The 11,029-nt window shown below is 40.3% G+C and overlaps 1 protein-coding gene across 1 annotated transcript; it reads left to right on the top strand.

The window, feature by feature from the left end:
* The first annotated feature begins 410 nt into the window (after positions 1 to 410).
* Positions 411 to 10,689, top strand: OSTC (oligosaccharyltransferase complex non-catalytic subunit). Its single transcript, XM_047857237.1, has 4 exons — positions 411 to 611; positions 4,493 to 4,586; positions 6,601 to 6,798; positions 10,111 to 10,689. The coding sequence occupies exons 1-4, from the start codon at positions 473 to 475 to the stop codon at positions 10,127 to 10,129; spliced, it is 450 nt and encodes a 149-aa protein (XP_047713193.1). The 5' UTR covers positions 411 to 472; the 3' UTR covers positions 10,130 to 10,689.
* The last annotated feature ends 340 nt before the right edge of the window (positions 10,690 to 11,029 follow it).

The following is an 11,029-nucleotide window of genomic DNA, read 5'->3' as shown; positions in this document are numbered from 1 at the left end:
TTTCTCAGGCTCTTGAAAAAAACCGCTAATGGAAAAGGCAGAACGTCCCAAACGCTTCCATTCATCCTGTAGCTCTGGGAACCTACAACGCCCGCATCCAATCAGCTTCCAAATCCCCAGCGCCGGCAAGTGGGAGGGGCTCAGATGTAGACTGCCTCCTCTGCTTCTCCGGCTTGGCCACGTCTGACGCCCTGCAGGTCCTTGAAGGTACATAAATGACCTGTCTACTCATTAGCAATAAATGAGCTTATTATTCAAATTTATGCTTAGAAGATTTAATAAGATATAGCTTTAAATCGTGTTGTTTACTCACTCTTTGTAGTTTCTTCTTTTTCCTATATATGTAGGTCTCCTAGAGTTACGGACCTGCAAGTTCCGTTCGCTGGCGCATGCGCCGGCGAACGGGAGGGCGGGCCTGTTTCCGGGTGGCGCGTGGGGCTTGTGGTCGAGAGGCTCCCCTGCCGCTACCAGCATGGAGACTTTGTACCGGGTCCCGTTCTTAGTGCTCGAATGCCCCAACCTGAAGCTGAAGAAGCCGCCCTGGGTGCATATGCCGTCGGCCATGACGGTGTACGCTCTGGTGGTGGTGTCTTACTTCCTCATTACCGGAGGTAACTCGGGCTGGCTCGGGCCCGAGAGGCGCTGAGACGCGGAGAGCCGGCGGCCCCCGAGGCGCGTCCGTTCCGCTCTCAGCCCCGGGGGAAGCATCGCTGTGCTCTAGGTCTTTTCGCAGGGTGGAGGGAATTTCTGGGGTCTCAAGTATTAACAGCCCAGAGGTTCATGTGCCCTCACGCCCTGTCCTGTGTCCTGAGAGGCTACTCTCATTGTTCTCCATGTTCTCACGCCCGTTGCCTTTCCGCACTTCTAGCCTCTTAGCCCAGGGATGCGAATCGAATATATTTTTCAAGCCCAAATTGTAATTCTGTTTATTGCCTGCAATTATCAGGACTCCAACCGCTCCTGTAAATTGTTTGACAGAGGCCCTGGAGAAGTCTAGTCTTGCCCATTCTACTCGGTCAGGAGGGTTTTGGGACTTTTACCTTATCTTTGTGTACAGCCCCTGGAAACGTGGAAGAGACATGAAAATCCTTGGGGTTTGTTAACCCACACCTAAGGGTCCGTTGTTGCTTTTTGCCCTGGTCAACAATAAATGTGAATGGAAATTTCCAAATCCACGGTTTCGATTAATATTTAAGATTGGAGTTAGACTTGCAGAAGGTATTGTATTTCAAAAAGCAGAAGTTGAAGATTTAAAGAATAAGGAAAATAGCAGTACTATTAAACACTCCAGAATTGTCCTATCCTGGTGTATTGTTTTTTTTTCCAAATAAAAAGTTGCAAAAGGGGCGTTGTTTTGTATAGTGATGAGTTGGCAATCCGGCTACAATTTTCAGGCCACCACCCTTGCAAGCCACAGTTCCACGATGTACGATGTACTCAAGACTATTCTGTTGTACTTCCAGATTTTGAGAAGTGGGGTACTTAACTTAGGTGTTATAAAATTGAAGCTTACAGATTAGGGACAGCAAAATTCCCTTTTTAAGGGAATAGCCATAGGCATCTTTATTTTCATAGATGTGAAAAGAGTTGTTAAGAGGGAAGAATGTGAAACTTTGAGGGCTTGGGACTAGAATTTGTCTTTGAATCAACTCCCATCCCAAATCTAGAATAATGATAGTTAACTTAAGTAAAATATATTTTAAATATATTTTTTTTATGTTGGTAAGATACTATCCTAACATTGCATTAACATTAACATTTGCTCAGCACATTAATGGGTGCTGTATTGAATAAATGAAATTTAAAATGCATGTGATTTTAACAAAAAATGAGTCTTCGTCTGCTTTGATCTGCTGGTCTCTTCTCCTAACCCTAACCTCCCTTGGAGTCCAAGCCTTTGTTAGAAGCCTCACAGTTTTCATTCTGTCCACTTATTCCCCTTGATTGTTGTAATGGGGAGATTCTCTGCTCCAATCCCAGGGGCAAATTGCAAAGGACACTTTTTAGTGGCCAAGGCCATGAGGTGTCTCATACAAGGAATCGGTTTTGCCACTGGAAAGGAGTCTCTTCTAAAAACTGTGAGTGTACTTCCATAAATAATGTTCATTGCTGAGAAATATTCAGCAAACAATGCATTGAGGTTCGATTAAGTTCCAGGCCCTAGGTACTGGGAACGACAGTGAACGAAACAAAAGGACGCTGTCCTTCTGAAACTTATAATGTCATGGTTGAGGTTGGTTAAATATCACATAAAGCTTTTTCCACTGCGTTATTTTTTCCATTACAAATTGCCGGAGTTGCACTGAAGGGAAAGAACAAGAGATTATGGGAAAATAACAGGAGTTGGGAACATCGCATTGCAGTGTGGTTCCTGGGGAAATGACAGGTTAGCCAAAATCTAAAGAATTGGGGGAGAGGAAATAGTAGGCAAAGGGAAAAGGATGGACAGATACGGAACCAAGAGACCAATTAGGTGGGTTTTGTAGTTGACTAAGACTAGGTTGGTGGCAGTGGAGAAAGAGGAAAATAAATGAAAGATAGTTTGGAAGTAGATTCAGTAGGTCTTGAATGGATTGATTGGGTTATCAGGAGTGATTGGGGAGAATGTGGTGCGAAGGAATCTTAAACTGGTGTTTGGTTTGAGCATCTGAGTAGATGGAAGTGTCATTTTCTGAGATTGAAGAGATGAAGGTTTTTGCTGGGGTACAGTGAACCACAGGTCACTTCGGCATATGTAACAGTTGGGCATGGTTATGTCAAGTTTGCAGATATGAGTCTAGAATTGAGAAAATAGGTCTGTATTGAAGTTGGTTAACAACAAATGTTTTTTGAATGCCTCTCATAAGCCAGGTATTGAAGAACATAGTGAAAGTCCCTGTGCTTAGCGAGCTTACATCTAATTCTACTGGGGCTAACATTGTTTGATCGGTGTTGGCATATTGACCTTCATTAGCGCATGGAACTGAAAGCCCTGGGAAGGGATGGGTTCAGTTCCAGAGGGAATGTAGACAATGAGGACAGTGGATCAAGCCCTAAGGAATTCCCAGCATGTAGCGGTTTTATAGAAGAGGAGGCCCTGCGAGAGAGGTAGCGAGAAAACATGGACAGGAGTATCAGAAAAGCCATGAGAAACCAATTTCCCCCCAAGGAAAATGGATTTAGTAAACTGGATTGAGTGCTGCCGTGAAGCCTCCTAAGATAACTGAAAAATGTCCATTGAATTTGACACCATGAGATCATTGGCAACTTTAGCAAGAGTAAGATCAGCGGAGGCAGATACCAAGTTTGAGTGAGTTGAAGACTGAAGAATAAGTAAGGAAAGGGAGACAACAAGTTTACCTTTTATTTTTCCCCCAAGAAGGAAGTCTCACTTTTTTTCAAAAAGGAAGCATAGTAATAGGATTTAACTAGAAGGGTCTGGAATCCAGGGAAGGTTGATGTAGGAAGGAGAGGGTTGAAATACAGGAAGGAGGAGTGATAGCCAAAGGAACAAAATCTCTGAGAAGGCAGGAGGGGATGGAGTCCTGATAATTGCAGAAGCAATCCCACATTGGTAGGAGGAGGGACTCTTCCTCTCTTGGAGCTGGAGGGAAGGAGGAAGGGATGGCTGTAGATGCCAGCTGGTAGGCTTGGTGGTGGTGGTGGTGGAGAGATTAGAGAAGCCCAATGTGATTGCTTTGTTAGTCAAGGGTGAGGGAGACACAGTCCTACGATGCGTAAGAAAAGCTGGAAGTGAGGATGTTGGAGAGTAGATGTGGACAGTGGGAGATCCGGAAAATACTAATGTTGATGGAATTAATGATCACAGGGACATCGTGACATAAGTGATGGACATTAATGATCGTGAATCTCTAGTATTGCCTGTCTGCCTATTGGTATGATTTAAAAATGTCTCCTTATTTTACATTTAAGCAAGAAAATTACTCTAGTCACAGTACCTCTCAATTGACAGCATTTGCTTGAACTAAAATAATAGCCTTTAATATTTAATCTCCTTTGTGAAGTAATTTTTTTTTAATGTTATTTTCGAGAGAGAGAGCGAGACAGAGTGCAAGCAGGGGAGGGGCGGAGAGAGAGGGAGACACAGAATCTGAAGCAGGCTGCAGGTTCTGAACTGTCAGCACAGAGCCTGACACGGGGCTTGAACTCACAAACCACGAGATCATGACCTGCCTGAGCTGAAGTCGGACGCTCAACTGACAGAGCCACCCAGGCGCCCCTATTGTGGAGGAATTCTTGAGTATAAGAAACAGTTACTGAATGAATTTCTTTTATGAAATACCTGTTTTAGAGATAGTATGCTAAAATACTGAGTTGAATTTCTGAAAGGTTTATCTAAAGTTTAGGAGATTAGCTGGGCCTCACTTGATTATAATAATATATCAAAGCAGTCCTGTTTAAATATAAATGAATCTTTAGAGACTGATGAAAAGTCTAATCCTTTTTAAAAATTAGGAAGCCAATCTAATCTGTACTATTATCTTTCATATAGGAATAATTTATGATGTTATTGTTGAACCTCCAAGTGTTGGCTCTATGACCGATGAACATGGACATCAGAGGCCAGTAGCCTTCTTGGCCTACAGGTAACAGTTGCCTTTTTGAATGATTTGGTGGGAAGGAAGGTTGGCTGGGGCATGAGTGCTTTTTAAAAATACAGTGAAACCTATGGGTCCATCTGCATTTAGATAATAGCTGTTTTAAAATGCTAAATGCAGAGATGCAGGAAGTGGGCAAGAACAGAAGTATATTATTTATTAGGAAATAATATATTTCACAGTGATTGACATGATCACTTATTTAAAGGAGGGTATTGGTTTAAAATACATTTATAGGCTATTCTGGGGATGAGGAAACTGTGGGTACCAGTTTATTTGTAAGTAATGTTTTTTAATCTAAAAAAAATTTTAAAAATGTTTATTTTTGAGAAAGAGAGCAAGTGGGGGAGGGGCAGAGAGAGAGAGTGGGAGAGACACCAAATCTGAAGCAGGCTCCAGGCTCTGAACTGTCAGCACAGAGCCCGACGCGGGGCTCAAACCCACGAACCTTGAGGTCATGACCTGAGTTGAAGTGGAACATTCAACTGACTGAGTCACCCAGGTGCCCCTGTAAGTAATATTTTATTGGAACCAGGGATGCCCATTTGTTTATATACTATCTATGGCTGCTTTCAAGCTGCAGTGCTAAGTGTGACACAAACCATATGGCCTATAAGCCTGACACATGTATTATCTGGCCATTTAAGAAAAAAATCTGTGAGCCCCTAGACTATACTATTAAATAATAAAATATAATAATAATTTTTGAGGTGCCTGGGTGGCTCAGTCAGTTAAGCTTCTGACTCTTGATTTTGGCTCAGGTCATGATCTCACGGTTCGTGAGATTGAACCCTGTGTTGGGCTCTGTGCCGACCATGTGGAGCCTGCTTGGGATTCTCTCTTTTCCTCTCTCTCTGCCCCTCCCCTTCTCTCTCTCTCTCTGAAAATGAATAAACATTAAAAATAATTTTTGAGACTTAGGTGTTCCATTTGAGTAATGAATCACCATTCCAGTGTGGTTTGGCTTACCTGGGCAATGCTTATTATGTTGCTTTCTAAATCCACTTGATAACTGTCCATCTAAACATAGCTATATATTTGTATTCATGCTGAATGTTAATGATGTTCCATACATAGCATATTCCTGAAAAAATGTTTGTGATTCTCTGGGAGTGAGGGGTATCTAGATGACAGGAGATCTTGATGGTAGGGAAACCTTTCATACTGTTATCATTGGTACTGTTGGAATTTTGAGCCCAGTGCTCAAAATGTATTATGTATTGTGTTTTGTGTATGCGTGTATTGTGTTTTCAATTAAGGCAATTAGCTAACAAAAAATATACCTTCTTTAGATATACCTTTGTATAAATTATCCCTTTAACAGAGGAATTTGCTTTTTGGGGATCCATGGATTCAGAATTTTGAAAGGTCTGTATTGCTAGAAAAAAACAGATATACTATGTATAAAAATTTGCATATAATTCTAAGGATTTATAGATTGCTGGAAATTCTTGTGGGGCTCATGGAGCCTTAGTTAAAAATACTTCCTTTTAAAATTTTCCCTTTGAAAAAAAAATAATAAAATTTTCCCTTTGAAACAAGAGGTTTACTCTTGTGAAGCTTCTAGAAACATTTCTTACCAATTCAAATTTGAATTTGATAGAAGTTTAAATGTCATTATTTTTAAAAGCAAAACAAAAGTTCTGGGTTAAGGGTTTCTATACATACACTAATTTGCTTTTTAAGCTAATAATTAAAATCTCAGCATTGATTTTACATTGACAGTTGTGTTAGTTGAGGTTCTAAAACTTTTTTGAACATAAGCTCCATGAAGACACAGATTTTGTTGTATCCCCAGAACCTAGAATAGTGCTTGATTCATAATTCAGAGATGGCAGGAATTGAAATGAATATACAGAAATGTGGTAAAATAGTTGTAAGGCTAAGAATAAAAAAGCAGCACAAAAATATTTAAGCAGAAATAGGTCTTTCAATCTAAAGACAGGTTTTTTATTTTTCTGGGAATTTTCATTTATTGTTTAATCTGGTTTTTCTTTTTCAGAGTAAATGGACAATATATTATGGAAGGACTCGCATCCAGCTTCCTGTTCACAATGGGAGGTTTAGGTTTCATAATCCTGGACCGATCGAATGCACCAAACATTCCAAAACTCAATAGATTTCTTCTTCTATTCATTGGATTCGTCTGTGTCCTATTGAGTTTTTTCATGGCTAGAGTGTTCATGAGAATGAAACTGCCGTAAGTTATCAAGTACTTTGTATAATCAGCAGTTTAACTTTTGTTGCAAGTTGGTAAAATAATCACTTGGATCACATAAAATCATAGAGGATTTAATTTAACCCTCATTTAAACGGATGAAAATGCTGAGAACCAAAGGAATTTGTGACTTGTTCAAGGTTATAGCTATGGTTAGTAGTAAAATTGAGACCAGTTGTCTTTCTGTCATCTCCATTCATGTTCATGAAAAATGGTTATTTTGCTACAATGTCACTGACCACTGACTAGAGATCTTGTTTCTTTAAATTGCTTTTTGCTTAATCTATAACATATGGGATTTCAGTAGTAATAGTGATAGTAGGGAATTTTTTCAAGGCATTAATTACTGCTGCTCTTTGAATACTGGTATGAGGAAAACCCATTAAGCCTTGGACAGGGAGGGAGTTATTGCCTCTCCAAAAAGATGGGAAAAGGATCGTGTGTGTGTGTGTGTGTGTGTGTGTGTGTGTGTGTGTGTGTGTAAGAAGATTTTGTTTCAGAAAACATACAATATTTTTAAAACAAAAAAAATTGGTTTTATGGCAACTTTTATAATTCCATTTGAGATCGTTAACTTGAAATAGGGACAAGTCTGATCACATTTCCCTATACTCTTATTTCACCTGTGGATGAATTAGTAACTGCAAGAACATTGGACAAGTATACCATACAAAGATTAGCTCTTCGTAAATTTATTTTTCAGGGAGTATATTAAACGTCAAGTTTCAACTGTACTGATTTCTTAGAACTGATACTCCCCTATTTTATTATAATAGACAGTAAAAGAGAATACAGGATGTGTGTGTTTCACAGGTTCACTTATTCTGTGGCTTAACCTGTCCACCGTAACATCTAGAGTAGAATGGGCAGACTTCCCCTAGAAAGTCCAAAGCACTCACTTCTCCTGCAGTCATGTTCTCATGCTAAGGCAGGATGGGAAAGATGGGAAAAGAGCAGCGTTCTCTGTCAGCTGAGTATCTGTGTGGCCACATAGTTCCCTCAGACTCCTCTGCCAGTGGCTCTTATTTTTGTCTGGGGAAAACAGTTTTAGCCATTGGCTAAGTTGTATGAAGAATTAGGCACTCCAGCCTCCTCTTTTTGTTCCTCTCTTTTTCTGTCCCTGTTGGAAAAGATACACTTGGTATGGAAGAGGCTGAAGTTTTCCAGAGCAAAACAAGAAAAGAGGAGGCTCCTAGAGAGATCGAGAGGCTACTACAAATTAACAGCCAAAACAGATGGAACGTTTGGAGAAATGTAGCAGAATAGAAGTGGGCTGGTTTGGGGAGCCTGGGTGGCTCGGTTGGTTGAGCATCAGACTTTCGATTTGTGGCTCAGGTAATGATCCCAGCGTCCTGGGATTGAGCCTCTGTCACACTGGGCCTGGAGCCTACTTAAGATGCTCTCTCCCCTGTCCCTCTGCCCTTCATCCGTGCGTACCCCTCCCCCATGCTCTCTCAGAAATTAAAAAAAAAAAATCTGGGGGGAAAAAAACAGGTGGGCTGGTTTTGTCCATAGAGCCAGATTTGTTTTTATTCTACTTAAGCTTCTCATTCTTCCTTATAGTTTTAGGTGTTGTCCTTAGGATATAAGTGCTTTTCTTTTTAGCTCAGGTATTTGACTTTGAGGATAACAGACCTATCTACTGCTTTAAAAAAAAAAAAAAAAAAAGCTTTGGAAAGTGCTTAATTCTCTGGATTGCCTCCATCTTACTATTGCAATTATTTAGGTTTTTCTTAACTTTTAAAAATTTTTTATTTTAGGGAGCATGAGTGGGAGAGACGGGCAGAGGGATAGAGATGAGAGAGTGTGTGTGTGTGTGTGTGTGTGTGTGAGTAGGGCAGGGACAGAGAGAGAGGGAGACAGAATCCGAAGCAGGCTCCAGGGCTCTGAGCTGTCAGCACAGACCCTGATGCGGGGCTCGAACTCAGGAGCCGTGAGATCATGATGCGGGGCTCGAACTCAGGAGCCGTGAGAGGGAGACAGAATCCGAAGCAGGCTCCAGGGCTCTGAGCTGTCAGCACAGACCCTGATGCGGGGCTCGAACTCAGGAGCCGTGAGATCATGATATGAGCTGAAGTCGGAGGCTTGACCGATTGAGCCACCCAGGCACCCCATGGTGTAATGTTCTAAAATTAGGAAAAGTGTTTAGTTCAGAGCAGAGGGATGGGTTTCTATTTTTAGGCAAGTATGTTATTAAAGCTGTATAGGGACGTCAGCTGTGCTGACAGCTCAGAGCCTGGAGCCTGCTTTGGATTCTGTGTCTCCCTCTCTCTCTCTGTCCCTCCCCCACTAGCATTCTGTCTCTCTCAAAAATAAGTAAACATTAAAAAAATTTAAAAAATAAAGGTTATATGAAATAGTCTATTGAATAGATTTTATCATGCAGTTGAGGACAGAGTGGCAACAATTGCCTTTTTAGCAATTTGAACTACCATGTGTTAAACCTGATGAAAAAAGCTAGGGAGCTCCTGCGTGAATCCTGAGATCATGAGATCAGTTCAGAAAAGAAATTCTAAAGGAAAGGCGAAATGAGAAGTAAAAGTAAATGTATTATAATAATAATATCATTTAGGGACTAGGAGAATGCATATAAGCAATTTTTCCCTGTAACTGAAATTTAACTTTAATACATGTACTAAAACTTTATCTTCCTCTTTTTTGACCCACCACTTTCTAAACTGTTTTATTGCTTCCTTAGCATTTACATTTGTATTCAGCAAATATTATTTGATAACGGTTATATGCTGGACACTGAACATTAAGCATAATTTTGCCTTCTAGACTCAGAATCCTTTTCCATTTACGCTTAATTAGGCATAACAATACTTTTCAGTTCAGTTTATTTCCTTGATGTAATCTGCCATTTCTCATTGTTATCATTGTATACCTGTTGTCATTTTATCCTTTCCTTTCTCTTCTTTTTGTTGTTAATTCTGTGATTTGAGGACATAGATAACCTAGCTATTTGATTGCGTTTTAAATCAGTCCTTGTTGAAGGATAGCTTCACGGCCTGGCTTTTTAACAGCCTCTGTGGGTGTTGAGTCTCTGCTCTTTTGCTTCCAGGTTTGGAGCCATATTGGTTTGTAACTGTATGCTTTGAGGGGAAAGGGTAATGGAACTGAAGCCCAGTAATATATTTATTTATTGGGGAGGCAAGATTCGAAATAAAAACCATACGGATGAGTCACAATTATATTTTCAGATTGTCATTTGATTCATCATAAAATTTGTTGGGGTGTTTTGAAATGTTGCTTCCTTTTCACTTTCTGTGTTTATAAATTTCATTCCTGCAGGGGATATCTGATGGGTTAAAATGCCTTTTGGGATGAAATCTGTGGATATTGGATTTGCTCCTGCTAATGAAGTTTTAAAGGCTGTACCAATCCTCTGACGTGAACTACGGAAAAGAATGAAGCAGCAGAGAAGAAGCATCTAGTGAAAACATAGGAAGCATGTTAAAGCTTGAACTAGAATGTCTTCTTGGTATCAAAGAGACAAGCTTATCACAGTATTTTTCCTGCTGGCCTATGCCGACGTACCAATGATGTTAAGTGGCATTTTCTTCTTAGTTTTTCATTTCTTAAAGAAAATATACTCCGTTTCTACAGCTGTAATACTGAATAAAGTGATTATTTTTTACAGCCCCCTTAACATTTTTTGGAGATGATATTTGTGACTTTCAAAAATTAATGTAAAATCAGGAAGCAAGATCCCGTAAGCTGAGAACTCTGGACAGACGATCAGCTTTACCTATGGTGCTTTGCCTTTAAACAGAGTGTGTGACAGTACATTATTTCAGATGTGTCTGCAAGACCGTTTCCTGCACAATAAGGTGTATGAGAGGAGCAGAAATAAATAATTTTTCTAATTAACACCTTTTCTGTTTGTTTTATGAGACTGACACGCTACCACTGCACCAAGAGGGCCACTTATTTTATGATTTAATTAACCAATGGTATTAACTTTTCCGTCTATAATTACTCATTCCTACCTATAACTCTCCTAACCTACTGTTGGTAGGTCTAAGGTCTCAAAATGTAGTTGGCAGGTTGCCTTGTAAGGTAGCAATTCTGTACCCCTCTAAGTACTCAAGCACGGGCTGCATGCATGTTAGAGTCGTAAGTGGTTGTGTGCCAGGAGAACTCCCTTCAGGCATTTGTTTTCAGTAATTAACACAATTGTGAGCACATCTAGAAACACCCCTGCACCGGT

The sequence above is a fragment of the Prionailurus viverrinus genome, chromosome B1 (genome assembly GCF_022837055.1).
Source record: "Prionailurus viverrinus isolate Anna chromosome B1, UM_Priviv_1.0, whole genome shotgun sequence".
NCBI classification, from domain to species: domain Eukaryota; kingdom Metazoa; phylum Chordata; class Mammalia; order Carnivora; family Felidae; genus Prionailurus; species Prionailurus viverrinus.
The sequence above is the reverse complement of the archived record's forward strand: the minus strand, read 5'-3'. Positions and strand labels throughout refer to the sequence as shown.